The following is a 17,257-nucleotide window of genomic DNA, read 5'->3' on the forward strand; positions in this document are numbered from 1 at the left end:
CCCGCCTAGGCCTGCACAGCGCCCTGGCCAGAAAAGCCCTGGTCTCAACACTCCTGCAGGTATGAAATGTCTAAGATATTAGTGCTGTTTTCTACCCTCAGCCTCTCCCCAGGCCTGTCGCTATCATGGAGCTTGCCTTAATGCTCTGCTCTTCCCAGCTAGGAATGGAATTTCAGCCCCTAGTGTCCGTAAGTACTTGCTGCTGGCAACATACTGATCTTATTTGACTGCTGCCTTTAGCTTATACCTCCGGTGCACAACCCTCCTTCTTTCTGTTCAGCTTGTTCAATACTGCTGCCTTGCTCGCTCCCCCTTCAGCTGCTGTATGTGAATCTCACTCCAACTCACTCCTGAGTAATTCCTCCTACCTCTTGTTTTCCTTCCAGCACTTTTAACAGCACCACACACTTGTCCTTGCATTGTCTGTTTTGCCCAAGTGGGATTCTGGGGTTGTTCATGTATGTGTTGGTGAGGCTTGTATGGTTTTGTTTTCTTGTCTTTACTCTGCCTTATAAAATATTCCCTTTCCTCATAAAGGATGCTTCAGCATGAACTGCATGCTGTTTAAATAGCTTATAAACTAGTTAACTAGGAGCAAGGTCCTGCGTCTTTACTTTTTCCTAGTGTGTAACTGGAAATTTCTATGCTTGGGTTCTGGAAGGAAAAAGAAGTGTAACTGGGGATGAGTAATGCATCAGAAGAGCTGGAGCAGAGCTGTCCAGGCAAGCTGCAGTCTGCTGTCTCCTAGGCTGAGTCTGCAACTCTTTTTTCCCTGCCACCTGGGTGTAACAGACTAGTCCAAATGTGCCTGTGCCACTGCCTACAGTGTTAGATGTCCTGGATCGGGAAGCCCGAGCAGAGCAGGGGCTAGGGAAGCCACAGCCATGGGAATGGCCTAAGAAAGGACATGAGCTGACATGAACCTCTTGAAATTACAAAATGGAGGGCACTAAAAAGCCCTGGATTAGCTCTGTGGTTTCACCTCCTCAGGGAAGTCTGAGGCTTCAGCAAGTCTGGGCAGGAGCAGCAATGCAAGCCGAAGGTGAACGCAGTGCCCCACGCAGCGCAGACAGCAGCGCCAGCGTGGGACAGACGGGAGACGTGATTCCTGCCTCCTACTGCACCTTGGTGCTGTACCTGAGCTGCATCTCCCTGGTGGTGGTGGCACCTCTCTGGAGAAAGGCAAGAGAAAGCCCCCCAAAAAGCATTCTTTTCCTTAAAGGGGCAAAATACATCGTTATGATGTGCACTGGCCAGTCCTGATAAGAGTTATCCTTTTAACAGGCCTGCTGTTGACTAACTGAAGACAGTCAGTCTTTCTCGTGTCCTCTGAGACCTTCCTTTGCTTATCTGTGTGCTGCTGCCCTCTTCTTCCCCACCCTGAAATCCATCAGGCTTAGTTAGTTTCTCGGGGTCAGTCAGTATTTACTGGTTGCAGGATCAATGGAGCTCGCAGAACGAATGAAGCCATTTGTGTTCCTCTGGGAAAGGTGGTTTGGGGCCCTGGCACATCACAGAAGATAGAGTACAGCCCTGGGACCTACAAAAAGCTGCATAGTGTCAGGGTGAAATAAGAATTCTGTCTTGTGAGTGCTGCTTTAACGGCATTGGAGTGGTGCCTGCTTTCTAAGTGGAGTAGCTGGCAGGAACATGGACTGCTAGGAGATGTGGAAAAGCTGGGAAACGGATTATCACACCCACTGTGGGGTACAAGAGCTTGTCCATAGTCCTGGCTGGGAGGAATCGGTTGCAGGAGCTTTGGTTCTGAGCTGCAACTACTTCCCTGGTGCCCACGGGCATGGACATAGTGCTTTGAGTGCAGGGTTGAAAGAGGGTTGGAGAGCCTGTTGTCACTGATAACAAAGTGGCTTTCCAGGAGGAGCTGTGTGCAGCAGCCCTCAAACTCCTCTGACAAGGTGGGGACAGTATGAAGCATTCCATCAAGTACAAAATGCAGCTGTAGACTGAAAATAAACATCACTTTAATGTAAACTGGCTTCAACAGTCCTTAAAATAACTCTACATATCTCTTAATCTACCCTTTTAAACTAGTGCCATCAATAACCCATGAGAGGAGGAAAAAAAAGCCCACGCACACGATAACCATGCATGTGAATAATAAGCCAGGCCTGAGTGGGCTGCTACTGCATTCCCACCTCAGCAGCAACTGCTACAAAAGGCACGGGCAAGCTCAAGTTTCAAAAAAGCTGTAAAACTCCAACCAGAATTTTAAAGAAATAGTGCACAGTGTAGCAAGGCAGGTTTAAGTTAATTAATAAAGAAAAGCTGCTACTACAACTTTCTGCCCAGTCACACTAAGCAGCAGCAGTAAGATAAGGGTCTGCAGGAGAAGATAAATGTTACTACCGGGCAAGTAGCCTGGGCTCTGTATTAAGAACAGTGCACAGAGCAGTAGCACCTGCAATTGGTGTTTCTGCAGCAGTTTCACAGCTGTCTTATTTAACAGAAAGCAGCACAAATTCAGGAAAACTATGGCTCTTGTTTCCCTCTGTCACTTATATAAGGACTAAAATAACCTCAAGTTTGTGGCTTTTCAAGGGAACAGCCCCTTCACCTGCATCCCAGACACCACGGAGTCCCTGCAGCCAGTCTTTACAGGCAAGCTGAATCAGGAGAAGCTTCCCTTGAGCCAGTTAAGTTAGTCCTTTAATGCCTCTCCAAGAGGGGCATTACAGCCCTGCATGGTCTTACAGGCAAGTAAGTGTGTGATGGAGACGGTCCTGCCTGCAGATCCCTCCAGGGCTCCCCTGGCCCCTCCAACCCCCTGCCCTCCCCTCAGAGCCCCGAGGGCCTCCCCGAGCCCCTCAGCACCACTGCCCGCCCCCTCGAGCCCCCCTAGATACCCCAACCCCACCGCCCTCCCCCGGCCTCCCTGCCGCCCCCTCGGCGCCCCGCGGCCGCCGCCCCCGGCGCCGTCGCTCGCGCGGAGGCCGCAGGGGGTGAGGGCTGGCGAGCGGGGAGCGACGGCACCGCGGGCAGCGCCCCCGGCCCCCCGCGCGCCACCGGCGCCTCGAGCAGCGCCCGCCCGCGCAGCGCAGCGGCCCGCGACACCGCCCGGGCGCCGCTCGCATGGCGCCGCCCCGCTCCTCCCCGCCGCCGCCTTCCTGCGGCGGGCGGAAGCGGCGCGGCGGGCGGCTGGTCACGATGGAGCAGTGAGCGGCCGCGCCGCCCGCCCGCCGCGCCATGGAGAGCGTCCAGCTGCGCCACCCGCGCCGGTGAGTGCGCGCGAGCCGCCCCCGCCGCTTCCTCCCTCCCTCCCCGGGGCCGCCCCGCGCTCGCGGCGGCCGCGTCCCGCGTCCCCCCTCGGCGCCGCAGCCCGGCCGGTGGCTGCGAGCCCCGGGGCCGCCCCGCGGAGCCTCCCGCCGCCCCGGCGCGTTCAACGAGCGGGGCCCGGGCAGCGGCTCCCCGGGCGCCGCGGAGCCTCGGCCCAAGCGGCGGCAGCGGCTGCCGCAGCCCGCGGCTCCTCTCGCCGGCTCGGGCTGCTGGAAGCCTCCGGTCAGCGCGTTGCCGGCGCCTTTTTCCCCATTTCCTCGATACTTCAGGCCTCATTTTAACCGCGGCACAAAACTGTCTACCTCTCTAATCACCAATTCTTGCCCTCTTTGGAAATGGCAGCTACAGTGGTCAGTTCTCTCTATATATACACATTTTTTTTTGTTTCCTTTTCTGTTCTTCCTGCCCCCTCGTTGTTCTCGTGGGGCCGAGTAGCGGCTGTGGGTTCGTGCTTATCTGCGCGGGGAGCCGCGGCTGCGCTCAGCGTTTCGCCACTTCCTGAGTCTGCTTCTTCACGCGCTTCCTTCGCCTCAGGAAGCCGTTGGGCGGCCTCCATGGGCGCCCCGCAATGAACCTGGCAGCGGGGCGGCCAGGGGGTTCTGCGCCTGAGGGAGGCGGGGGGAAAAAGTGACGAGTTTAGGGTCAGAACTGCGGGGTTTGTGGAGTTTATAGGGGCAATAAAAACTTCTGTTAGTTCTTCCTAGTGGCAGCCGTGAATTAACGTTGCTTTAATGTAAAGCTAAAGACATCTGGGAAAAGTGTCTTAGTGTGTCCTCTGCAAACTGATGTGAGCTGGTTTGAGGTCTTCTTTTGAAGCTTTTTTTTTTTCCCCTCCCCTTATTCATATATTTCCACCTGTTTGGGGATTGTTGGATAGTTAGTAAAGTGGTTGGTTTGGGGAACTTTTGCCCCTGCCTCTCCTTTTTCTTAATATAGTCAATAGCTCTAAAGTCTGGTATAAATTATCTGGGAAAAAAACACGTTTCTTCTTGCTTTGTGTATGGAATTTCTCTTGAAGCTGTGTTAACTGCAGCATCATGGTGCATAGAGTTGTACACCTGCATGTTTGTTTTTTTCCATGGGAAGTTATTTCAGCTGATTCTTATTAGCTTTTGCACAATATACTTTATTGCAGATCGAAAGTTCTTGCTTTTACCAGAGTTTGTATGGAGTTTTATTTTCCTCTCAAACTACACAACATCTAAAAATTAACATCTTTCAGAATATGAGCAGCATGAAATAATAATGAGGAAGCCTTGGTTTGGGTGTATATCACAAGCTGAATGAAGAGTCTTAGGGAATATTAAGAATCAGAACTTTTCAAATGAATTTTTAAATCATCAAATATAATTTCATTGCTGTGGTCTAAATTCCTATGAAATTTTATAGGGCTTAAAAATAATTATACCAGAATCCGCTTAATTGCTAGACAAGCTTCCAGGTTTAATCTCCCTCAAATTCTATAACTCCTCCTACCAAAAGGGGTTAACAGCATGACCCAAATGGTAATCTTTACAAACAAAGTATACAACAATTAATATATTAGAAAAAAAAGGCTCTTGAGAATAATCTTCATTGCACAAGCTCCTAATTCCCATGTGGGTGACCAGTTATCGGGTTATGTTCAGGAGTGCTGGGGAGGGAGGGTCCACATTTCCCATGTGTCGGATGCTCAGATGATTTTGGCGAGTCTAACACCAGAACAGTCCCACTGATTGGCAGAAGTGACCATAAAATGCTCTCTGAGCAACCTAAAGAGGAGTTCGTAGTCTAATAGTTCATTCCAGACTCCTGCTTTATGTGATCCTAAGGGACAATCCCATACTTTTTTTCTGGCACACCAGAAGGTTGTTCTGCCGTTCAGGGACCTCGTCAGGCTGGAGACACCTCTCCAGATGTCTCCAGGTGGCAGATAGGAGCCTGATAAAGGGAAGTGCAGAGCCCTTCACCCAAGGAGGAATAACCAGTACAGGCCTGGGGCTCATCTGCTGGAAGGCAGCTCTGTGGAGAGGTTCCAGTGGGTCCCTGTGGACAAGGTGGCCATGAAGCAATGCGCTCGCGTGGTCAGGACAGCCAGTGGTAGCTAGGAAGAGCATTGCCTGTGGGTAGAGAGATGATCCTCTCCCTCTGCCAAGCCCTGGTGAGGCCACATCTGCAGTCCTGTTTATTCCCCTACCCCTTAGTCTTTTGCTGGCTTATGTAGATTAAGTAGATTTTTAAAAAATTATGCTTTTGTTTCAATGCAGTCCAAATTGCCATAAAATTAAATGCTGTGTTCTTACATACGCAGGCAGCTGAAGAAGTTAGATGAAGACAGTTTGACCAAACAACCTGAAGAAGTATTTGATGTATTGGAGAAGCTTGGAGAAGGGTACGTGTTCTCTCTTAGTGTCTGTTTTCTATGGTCTCTGATTTTTCACTTTTTGTCTCCGAAAATACAGCATATTTGATGGATTTGTTGTGCAAAATGCAATTGTAATTACAGACCTCAAATACTTTGAAGCTCTGTGATTCTATGATTCCAACTCCACAGGCAGTGTAGCAGTGGTTGGCTGCTTTGCGTCTCAGTGTGTGGTTATTTGTATTATTGTAGTGATTCCAAACTAGTGGAATGGTTATTTAAATTAAATTACAAAATATTTTTAGCAGAAGAGTAGTTAATTTTTTTTCTCCAACATTTGCACTTGCAGAAAGTTAAGCTGCAACATTTGAATTTTTAAATATTGTCCTTCTTTTCAGTGTTTGTTTGTTGTTTTGTTTCATAGTTCCTATGGCAGTGTGTTCAAAGCTATTCATAAAGAAACGGGTCAAGTTGTTGCGATTAAACAAGTTCCTGTGGAATCTGACCTGCAGGAGATAATAAAGGAAATATCCATAATGCAGCAATGTGACAGGTAAATACATGCTTTGAAATTCATCTTCAGTATATGAAGAAAAGTATGTTGTGATCTGACATTTAATCACATGGAAGCCATGATGTTGCCTTAAATGTTTTTTAAAAGGCTGAATTTGCATGATCAAGTTACCTCCTATCAACTGAGTCGTGTTAACTGACCATTTGGGTAGTGTGAATGCAAGCAAAGGTGAGACTAATTTAGCTTGCAGTGACAGAGCATTGAGCTGAGTTAAATAACCTTGCACTTGCTGCCAGCAAAGAGCCAAGTGTTTGGGCAGTTATTGCTCAGTTGAAAACTCATAACCTGACTACACGGTAGGGCAGCGCTGCCTGTGTCCAAAGGAGGTGATGAATTATAAGCAAACATCAGTATGAACGTAGAAAACTGCTAAGAGGACAGATTTTATTTCCAAGGGCAAGCAGATGAGAGCCACTAACGCGTGGCTGCTCTTGCACGTGCTGTGTGCTGTCCTCTGCCCGGGTGGCAGAGGTGACCTTCCCAGAGCCCCTGTGCAGGTTACAGCATCACAGTAACTCCTGCCTGCAGCTCTGCAGGCTTGTGGCTCTCACGTCTCCTGTTCTTCACTTTGCATCTTTCCTATGGGAAGGGGTGTTACCCTGACCTGGCTAGTGAAGAGCTTGTCCTGTTTAAAGCTATTTTTTAATGGAAATGATTTGCTAGAAGCCAGCAAAAGAAAACTTTTCAATAATTTGCTCATGAAAAATCTTGCTGTGTTGTCTCAAACTGTTAGTAGGTTAATGCAAGACTTAAAATGAATTGTTTAGAGTTGTGAACAGCAGAGGGAGTGAATCCCTAGAGACTTGTATTTTCTGCACAGGTATTAAGGGATACAGTGCAGAATAACTTTATTTTTTGTTGGTCTGACATTTTCCTTTGGAAAATATTCACTGGAGATCAGCTTAGTTGCACTTTTTGCTATTTAAGTTTGTACCAACAAAATCAGGAAGATGGTTATTGTCGTTATGATATGCTGTATAAGCTGGTCTCCTTTTATGGCAGGCAGACAGCTGAGTGTGAAAGTGTTATGCTAGATTGTGCTGGATTCATCATACTTTTTTTTTTTTTTTTGGTTGTACAAACAAGGAGATGCATGTGGGAAGATTCCTGTTAATAAAACAGTAACTATTCTCCAGCATTTTTTTAACATTATATTTTAATTTTGATTGGAAACGCTTTATCAGAGACTGACATGGCTTCTGCTTGCCACAGCACTGAGCCTGTTGCAATCCTGTTTGGAAAGATAACCCAGGTGAAGGTTAATCGCTCCTTATTTTTGCAGGATTTATTTTCAGTTAGTCCAGCTCCCCAAAGGGGCTTGTGGACAGGTCAGATGGCCAGCAGTGCTAGGAGGAGATTCAGCAGGACTACAGGAGCCCTGTGCAAGTTCAGACCATTTTGGAACACTTGCAATTAGGGTTTCAATGTCGCTTTGACTCTGATTTTCTAAAATATGTTCTCTGAGGCTTTGCTTGTGCTTATTCAGAAATATCAGTGAATGGTGTTTGACTCTTTGCTGTCTTCTTTTTGCAGTCCTCACGTGGTGAAATATTACGGCAGCTATTTTAAGAACACAGACCTGTGGATAGTCATGGAATACTGCGGTGCTGGATCAGTGTCTGATATTATTCGATTACGAAATAAAACTGTACGTCCTCCTTCCTTTGAATGCTGTAAACACGAACATGGGTGTGCAGCAGCTTGCAGAAACAGAATAGTTTGTGCACTAGTTTCCAAGCATAACTCTCCCGAGTGTTCATTGTCTAACACTGACGTTGGCTGCAACATGAGATGCAGGTCATTTGTTCCCCTAAAAATGAAGAAGCCAGTTACCTTAACTAAATAACAGAATTTGATTAATTTAGTCAGTTGAGCTGATTTTGCATAAGATGGGCTGTTAGCTTACTGGGAAATGTAGTTGATTCTGAATAGCAAATTCTGCTCTGCCTTAACTTGACTGTTGCAGAGTAAGAATAGATAGCTGTGAAAGGGTTATGGCACATGAAACATGGTGTGCCTGTGTATGCAAGCTGGCTGCAGTCTAATTCTACTACATAACGCTGTAAGCTGTTAACTGAAAATATATCTAATTTTCCATTAGTCATTATGGCAACCTTTAGTGAAGGTAATTAAATAGCAATTAGTGAATCTCAGACACACAGACTATTACATGATAGCATTAGATCTCAGCAACTGATAGCTTGGCTGTAACTCTTCTTTTCTTTAGCTCACTGAAGATGAAATTGCTACAATAGTGCAATCAACACTCAAGGGACTAGAGTACCTGCATTTTATGAGGAAAATACACAGGGATATCAAAGCTGGAAATATATTGCTAAATACAGAAGGACATGCCAAGCTCGCAGATTTTGGAGTGGCAGGACAACTTACAGTGAGTAAAAACATCATTTTTGGTTGTGTACATTACAGTTCCTGTTTTGAACCTGCATCCAAGGTTCACCTTAAGGTTAACCTCATTATACTTCTAGTGCATAATTGAACAAACTTTGAACAGTTCCAACCAACTTGTCTTTAGCATTTTATATCAACGTAATAAGATGTTGTAACAGCAACAGATTAGAGCAGCAGGACTTCCTCTTTGAAAGCACCTACACCTGGACAATTGTTTGCAGTAGCATTTGCTGTTTTCTCCAGGATATTTGAAAGTTCTGTAAGCATTTTTCAAATACTCTTTGTAGCCCTCTTGCTGAATCTAATAATGTATGTAAGTAATGGAATGCTAGTAAGAGATAATTAGTAGCAATAGTTCATTAATGAATGCTTGTGTCTAGTACAGGAATAAATAGCTGTTGTGTGGCTCTTTATCCTGGTCCTTTTTTTTTTTTTTTTTTAGGATACAATGGCAAAACGGAACACAGTTATAGGGACCCCATTTTGGATGGCTCCAGAAGTGATCCAAGAAATTGGGTACAATTGTGTTGCAGACATCTGGTCTCTGGGAATCACTGCAATAGAAATGGCTGAAGGGAAACCACCATATGCCGATATCCATCCTATGAGGGTGAGAACTGTGGCCTTCTAAAAGGTGTTACTGGCTGGAAGTTATTTGTCGTTATCGCTGGCCAAATGATCATGTGATGCCATCTTGCTTTTAACTTAAAGAAAATGATTTCTCATCTGTCAATTCTTTGCATTGTGGATTAAATTAGGAAAAAAAAAGGATGTCCATAATGATCTTTTATCAAGACATAGCTGTATGTCACAATGTTGGACATGAGAAGACATGTTTTCATCAGTATATTTTCTAAAATGTTTTTTTTTAAAGTGATTCTATTATTTTATTTGCAGAAAAACCCAAATTCTAAGCCTTAAAAATAGCAAGTTCGTTCCTCCCGGGACATATAATGACTTAGAAGCTTGAGCACCTAGTAGGAAGGGTCTGATTTTTTTGCTACTTGATCCTTCTGAGTGAATTTATATTAAAAACAAGCTCTTAAGAAGCACCTGTCTCAAAATGTGTGTCATTGTTTAGCACTCATATATATTTCTGCATGCTTATCTTGTATTCTGAGGAGGCTTTAAACCCTATTTGGAAAACTGAGATGTTCTTCTGTTCTCAGGCAATTTTCATGATTCCCACCAATCCGCCTCCGACGTTTCGGAAACCAGAGCTCTGGTCAGACAATTTCACAGACTTTGTCAAACAGTGTCTTGTTAAGAGCCCTGAGCAACGTGCCACTGCCACGCAGCTTCTGCAGGTCAGCCTTTCGTTATTATATATTTATTTTTTTACCAAATTTAAAAACCTCGCACTCAACTTCAGCTTTTCAGTTCTTCCCTGTGAACAAGGCAGCACTCCAGCTTCCTATGTCTGTTTTCTGGGGATTGTTTCTTTGCATGTTAAAATTCTTATCAGCACTTTGTGCTAATGTTTTATGCTGTTTTTGAGTTGCCATAGCACATCTCGTAGGGACTATGGGGTTCCCTTCTCCCAGCTGTCCCTCCTTTGGAAGTTTCCGCTCCTGCAGTTCTTAAAGCAGTTGCAAGTTACTCCTTGATGTAGTAATGAAAATATTGTTGTCTATAGCAAGGGAAGGCATTTCTGAGTAGAGTGGAAGGCAGAAGTGGGAACCACCATATCAGTCCCAACATAAGCTGTTCCAGCTTGAGCCACAGCTCATAGGTTAGCAAGGAGCATCTTTGGTGTTATTGTTATACCACAAACGTCTCCGTTTGCCCGTGAGCTTTACATGTAGTAGTATCATCCACAGAAATTTAAAAGCAGAATTTTGTCAAAGAGCAGAGGACAACCTGCATTTTTCTCAGATTAGTATTATTTTTAAAAAACCGTGGCTTTTTATTCTTTTTTTTTTTTTTTTAATTCGCTTTCCTGTGTTGTCTTTGTATTTTTGTGACCCGTGAGGGGAGCATTTGAGTTTGTGTTGTGCTCTTAAGAGACTGTCTCCTAAAGCACAAACAAAGGGTCAGGCAAGTGAAAGTGTTGATTAGAGGAGTGCAAAATTGGTGATAACCCGTGTAACTGGTTTTATGCAGCTGGGCTGTTAAGTAAAGAAAGTCTGTGGGAGGGGAGTAAACCCCGGGTGTCACTGCAGTAAAGCCTTTGGAGTATGATCTTGTTGAGGGAGGGGGTTATCCCCGATGCTGTAGGAAAGGGTTGAATTGCCATTTTTAAAATTTGGTATTTGGTGTTGTGTATTTTGATTGGTGGTAGGCCATAGCAGCAATGTTTTATTGTTACATCTTGATTCAGATGCAGTGTTGATTTGTTTTTAATATACTTCACAGCACCCATTTGTTAAAAGTGCCAAAGGGGTGTCAATCCTGCGAGATTTGATTAACGAAGCCATGGACATCAAGCTGAAGCGTCAGGAAGCACAACAGCGTGAACTAGATCAAGATGATGAAGAAAACTCGGTGAGGATTTATGAAAAAAATGCAAAAGTGCCACCGAAAGCCTTGTGTGTATACACAGATATCTATACAAGGGGAATGTCTTTCGCATACCATTCTAAAACAGACTTCACCTGTTGCACAAAGTGCCAACTCCTGCTACGTTCATATGACTTGGCTTATTTTTTGTTTTGTTTTTTCATTGTTCTTTGCAATAATTGCCCATGGATTTGACTTCTCTTGAGTTTTCTACTTTATGGTTGCTTAACCCAATGCTTAATCCCTGCTTCATCTTTATATTCAGGTGAGGCAGCATGAATGGCTTACTAGCTTATTAGTTCACAGTATAGCTAAAGACCTGTGACTGAAGGGAACTGCATAATTATGTGTGAAAATGGCTGTTAACTCATTTTCCCAACTGCGTTATGTTCTTCATACAGTAGTGAGTTGTTTTTTTTCTTAATTGAGGATTCAGGTCTTAGACTGCTCTCTTAGTACAAAATAATTTCTGCATTACACTGAGTATGATAAATTGTTTTGCTGTTGTTGTGCTTTAGAATTCCCCTTATAGAAACTTTCTACTACACAGGAGCAAGCAACAGAAACTGGAGGTGAGGGCATGTGCAGTGTTCAGGGGATTGCTGTGAATTTGAGTTCTGGGCTCTATGTTTGAGCATGTGGACATGGAAAGCATGCTGAAAGCTGTCTTGATTTGAGCCTCTGTCCGTTTCGACCTGAATAAATGAAATGGGCACTAAAAAGCATTGTATGGCACTGTCCTTTTCAGATTGTTAGACCTGAATAGCATGTTCCACAGTGAAAACTAGAGCTGTGCTGAATACATTGTTCATCCAACTTTCCAGTTTATGACCACCGATTTATTCAGTGTGGAAGTAATTGTGTTGGTCGTGTTGCCATGATGTTGATGCTGATGGATTATTCCTCACTTGTGTCCTTCATTTCTGGCTGACTGAGAGCTGGTGTCACTGTAGTGGAGTTGAGTAGTCTCCATTAGTTTGTGTGCTTTCCTGAAACTTCTTTACTCCATATCTGCTAGCAGAAAAATACGAGCACTTTCCAACTGCGGTGACATTTCTGCTATCATTCTTTCTTGAATGATGTGCAGTTTAAAAAATAAATATGTATTATTTTTCTCGCCTACCCATCTCCACATAAAATATACATTTTCTCCATTAATTTCTCCATTAACATCCTGTGTAGTTTTTCTTCCTGCTACACGTTTTAAGGTTTAAGAGGTTGGTGAGTTACATAGACGTCCTAGGCAGAACAAAGAAAATGCATGGAACGTCCGAGTGTTGAAGGATGGGCTTCCTCCTGCTCATGTCAGGTGGAGCGTTGTAGTTGGATGTGGCAGACCTGGGTTTTCCCTTTAGTACTAATTCCAATGAATAAGCCCATGGTCACACACTGATTAAGGAACTGGGGACTTTCTCCTTGCAACAAAGCTAGATCTGTTAATATTTAGCTCTTAGATGAGATGCATAGAAACTCATTTTACTAAATTCAGGAACTGGTCTAAATTTAGGAAGTGATCGTTGTTGTGATTAGGCACCAGGTGCATATTTTCAAGAAACTAAATAGATTGTGGAAATTTTGGCCATGCTCTTTTTGAAACCTTACTCAGGATAGATACTCCCTGGGGAAAGTGTCTCCGGAGAACCCTTCCTACCCGCTTGTGTTCATCCGGACTGTTAATCCCTTGAGCCTTGCCACCATTAACTCAAAACTTCCATTTGATTCCTGAGTATTAATATTATAGGAAGGTAAGAAAGAAACAGTTTTGATCTGAAAAAAAGTTTCATTTATTTAAATTCTCTTTAAGGATAAGCAAATTCAATTTGTTTTTGCTTCATTACTTCTGAAGTTTATAGCAAGTAAGACTACATAAATCTTAAAGGCAGACTTCAAAAACGAGGCTGATATTTTTTTCTGTCATGCACCTGTGCAGTCCATACTCGGAACTTTTGCTGCCTAACGACTTTCTCTAATGACTCTTCAGTGAATGATATCATTTTTAGGTCTACTATTGTAACTAGCAGTCTGAATAGAAATGCTAATGACTGAATGAATACTGTAATCTGCTCTTAGGGACAAGTTACCAGATCAGGAATGAGATCTCAGTTGTGTTGAGAAGCTTCTGGTGACTTTTATGCCTGTGTCCTTTTCATGCTGTCAAAAAAATGTGAAGACCTTCCCTTATCTCCTTGGAGATGACAGGGAGAGTAACTGTGTGCATAAAGCAAAGCGTTCCATCTTGTTGACTTCCATGTATATTTGTAAAACCATTTGAATTTGTAAGACTTGTTGGTATCCTTGGGTACAATCACTCTTCTTAGGACTTCCACCATCAGTAAAAATGTATCCATGGCTTCTTTGTACAGGAAGAAGATGAGACTGATTCAGGCACCATGGTGAGAGCAAGCGGTGATGCAACCAGCACCATACGAGCTGTCAGTACGTTGGGTGGCGGGGCCAACACCATGATAGAGCACGACGGCACCCTGGAATCCCAGCTGGGTACCATGGTGATAAACACGGAAGAGGAGGAGGAAGAGGGCACCATGAAAAGTAAGAAAACATCTTGAACAAAATCCCTTGGGGGGCTAACATCACTAACAGGTGTGTTGTAGTACATTGGAGGGAAAGCAATGCTAAGTATATGCTAAAAGGTGTCGAGCAAAAGCATTCAGTTAAAGGGAGACGGATACGTAAAGCTAAAGATGTCTAATTAGTAATGAACTGCATGCTGAAAATTCTTAGTCATCACATTCTTCAGGGCAGCCTGAATTTTACTGCAGCTATAGCCTAGCTCATTCTGATAATGTGTTGCTCTATCCTATGACCTAATTCACAACCAGCTTTGATAATTTTGGTAGCTTATTGTGGTGTTTTTTTGTTGTAGAGAGTGAAAACTTTCAGGCAAGTATCCCTTAGCAGTAGAGAGGAGGTGCCTTTTTTTGGTACAATTCTTACTTAAGCCCTTTTTGTTGTTGTTTTTTATTTTGTTTTGGTTTTGTGCATTACAATTCTGAGATATTCCAGTAGAAATCTGTGTTGTCCTAAAATAGAAAAGTTTACTAAAAAGAAAAGTTTACGGTCTCAGTAAGTTTTACAACTATGTATGTTCTTTTGATCCCTGCTGGTCCCTGGAACCTCTCACAGTTTGACTTGGAAAACAGTTTAAAATGTTTCCTTGGTTAAAGAGAGGGCAAGAAGAGCCTTACTTGGAAAATCATGACTAGAGGGAAAAAAAAAAAAAAAGGATTCCTAGAGAAATCCATTCCTGCAGAGTTGAGGATCTCAGCGGTGTTGAGGCAGAGGTGGATGTGGACACCTCACTGACCATCATGGCTGTTTGCTGGAGTGTGAAGGAAAATGCTGAGTGAGGCTTGGCAGTGCAAAACCAAGACCCTAATAGGCAAGACTTGTTCTTTCAGCTTTATGCACTTCCAGAGCCTCCCTTGGTCATCTGATTTTAGAGCTCTGGCTCTTATGGGAGAGGAAAAACGTCCGGTGGAGAGTTTGGAAATACTCTTTTCATGGGAAATATCCTCCTGTGTTGAAAGCTCTTCCCATGTGGGAGCCCTCTAGAGTTAGTGGAAAAATATTGCCCGAGTAACAGAAGGTGGGGAGTGTGAAATTTTACTAGTTCCACTTGAAAGAATTTTGCAAACCTTGGCAAACACTTATTCTGCATGTTTGAAAAGTGAAGGCAACGGCCCCTGTAGCAGAGTGTGGCAAGAAAGGCAATGCAGTAATCCTGTTGGATTTACACTTCAACATTGCCCTTTTTGTGGAACAAGGGAACTCCAGCAAGGAGAGAAATGGGAAAATCAGGTATGTGTGGACATTTATGGTAACTCAGAGGTCACCCCGAAAGAGTGGGGCGTGTTAATAACCTTGACTAAATCAAATGAAGTTGCTGTTTCATTATGAAGAACAAGTGTCGTTAGTTTTTCATTACAGATGGGTAGTGCTCCGTTTCCTAACAGGTTTTATGGTCTCTTGTGCTGCTCCTGCACTGGCTACCAAAGGTGCAAAAGTAACTTGCATCTTCAGTTTATCTTCCTGTGTTTAAAAGGTATTTACCTTCTCCCTGTCTCCAAGGCCACTGTTCTCGTAACTCAGATGCATTTCATGCTCTCCTCAAAACTCTGCCCACCGCAGGTTTTTAGGATACTGTGAGTCTGCCCTTTGCAAGGATGTGCACAATTTGTTTTGAGTAGCACTGGTTGTGAGTATTGCCATTTTTTAATTATATTATAGCATTTCACCTCAAGAGGGAGCTCCACAACAAGCTCTAAGAGATGCACATCTGTGTGGCTGGAGAGGGTTTCTTATTTAGAGAGCAAAACAGATCACGAAACCTCCAGAGTTCAGATTTCTTAACAACTTTGTGGTCTTCCCCTGCTGCTGTGTAGCGGTGGCCAAGGAGGGAAGTGCCTGAGCAGCCCTGCATCCAGGGGAGGCATCTTGAGATCCTGGTGCTACCCGTGTCCCACCCCGGGACCACTTTGTGTTGACAAGTTCAGCACAGAATTAGCAAGACCTAGCGAAGCCCAAATGCACTCGGTACTTTCTGTGCTGCAAACTGTGCTGCATTTTAACTTGTAACTTGATTCCAAGAAGCTTGTTGTTAATGAAAATGGCTCGGTGAGATTAAAATTTAACTTTTTTTTTTGACACCTCATTCCCCCTTTTTAGCCAGTAGCACAATCCTGCAGTCCTTGCTTTTGCACACAGAGGTTCTGCAGTTGCTTCTTGAGGGAATGACCATGTGTTGCCTTCTGGCACCTTGCAAATACCCTTCCTAGGAGCTGCTTGTGATTCTGTTTCTTGGCTTATTTGCATATTCATATTATCCTAACATTAAGTTGTTTTAAGTGTAAAGCTCATAAACCTGCTGCAGAACCCACCGAAACAAATAGTTTTTTATAATCTTAAGTATAAAGATGATAAAGCTATTTAGAAACCACCACATTTGAGGAAGCTTCATAGATTCATATTTTCGAAGTCTGCAGTTCACTTGGCAATTTGTGTTATGACTCACAACAAAACCTGTTTTAAGTCAATAAAGAAGCTCTCATTTTTCTTGCGTTGCGTTACTAGAAGAATTTAGCTTTCTGGGGCTATCGAACTGCAAGCTTTTAGCTGATGATCTAGCCCTTCCTCCTGATGAAAAAGAAAAAAGTCTCCACCAGTGTATATGGGACACTGAAATGTGGTGTTTTAGACAGGGCTGTCATATATCTTTACTCAACGACTTTTCTCAGTAGCCCTGAAAGTTTATATTCCATCTGTAATGGAATATAGGACTTCCTAAAGGTGACTTGCATAAATCAACTCATGACTTTTCAGTCTCGGAATACAAGTTTTCTTTAATTCCAATATTTTACATTTTAGGGGAAGTTTTGTTAATCTTGCAGTCAGTCGAGCTGTTTGCTTAAATTTTCATTTGCTTGTGTGTTTTTTGGTTTTACCTGGACCCCCAATATAAATATGCAGGCCGCATTTAAAACTGCCCCCCGTTATGCGTTTTGAAAGCACTCGAGTGACTGAAACTACAGATACTAAGTTGCACAATGATTCACTTTACTTATAAATCAATCATTAACTGACAAGATGTGGATTTAAGTTTAGCAGTTCCAGAAAAACTTTAGAAGTAGCTGGAGGACTAGAGATGAACAGTTATTTGTAATAACCAACATTTTCATTGTGCTTGGGAGCTGGAGTAATGTTCAGACTATGAATATGTCTGAATTCCTGCTTTTTTTCTTGTAATTATTCTATATTGGTAGACCCTGTAGCCTTTTGGTCTTAATCTGCTTTCTCAACTTTTATTACTCACTCTAAGGATTTAGGTAATGGAAACTTGATATGAGTTTGTCTCAGACTTAGAGAATGGAACATAATTTTATAGCAGATAAATGTATTGCTTTTCTTGGACTGAAATGTGATCAGATCCAAGTAAAATAGGATCTACTCTTTCTAGTGCTTGAATCTGACTTATTTTCTGTGTTAAAGTGCTTCTTACTTGTTTAGGCACCAAATGAAACAATAGTTGGGAATGTAGGACTGGGTTAATGCAAGTTGGGCCCTCCGTTTCTTGGTTTCCGATGAAGCAAGGATGTGAAAAAGAGAGAAAAATGAGTTTC

At 43.5% G+C, this 17,257-nt stretch overlaps 1 protein-coding gene across 2 annotated transcripts in view; it reads left to right on the plus strand.

Moving 5' to 3' along the window:
• The first annotated feature begins 3,146 nt into the window (after positions 1 to 3,146).
• STK4 (serine/threonine kinase 4) overlaps positions 3,147 to 17,257 on the plus strand; it is a 40,319-nt gene continuing 26,208 nt past the window's right edge. The window contains exons 1-10 of one of the 2 annotated variants that reach the window (XM_088523609.1): positions 3,147 to 3,236; positions 5,585 to 5,665; positions 6,060 to 6,188; positions 7,743 to 7,857; positions 8,437 to 8,601; positions 9,064 to 9,231; positions 9,791 to 9,928; positions 10,977 to 11,105; positions 11,639 to 11,692; positions 13,484 to 13,670. In XM_088523609.1, the coding sequence (XP_088379735.1) occupies positions 3,205 to 3,236; positions 5,585 to 5,665; positions 6,060 to 6,188; positions 7,743 to 7,857; positions 8,437 to 8,601; positions 9,064 to 9,231; positions 9,791 to 9,928; positions 10,977 to 11,105; positions 11,639 to 11,692; positions 13,484 to 13,670 (1,198 nt within the window). In that variant the 5' untranslated portion in view covers positions 3,147 to 3,204. The remainder of the gene's footprint in view (positions 3,237 to 5,584; positions 5,666 to 6,059; positions 6,189 to 7,742; positions 7,858 to 8,436; positions 8,602 to 9,063; positions 9,232 to 9,790; positions 9,929 to 10,976; positions 11,106 to 11,638; positions 11,693 to 13,483; positions 13,671 to 17,257) is intronic. The other variant, XM_088523611.1, reaches the window with a different exon arrangement.

Source organism: Tinamus guttatus, unplaced genomic scaffold, assembly GCF_059628265.1.
Source record: "Tinamus guttatus ecotype Peru unplaced genomic scaffold, ASM5962826v1 Tinamus_guttatus_pri_ptg000194l, whole genome shotgun sequence".
Lineage (NCBI taxonomy): Eukaryota > Metazoa > Chordata > Aves > Tinamiformes > Tinamidae > Tinamus > Tinamus guttatus.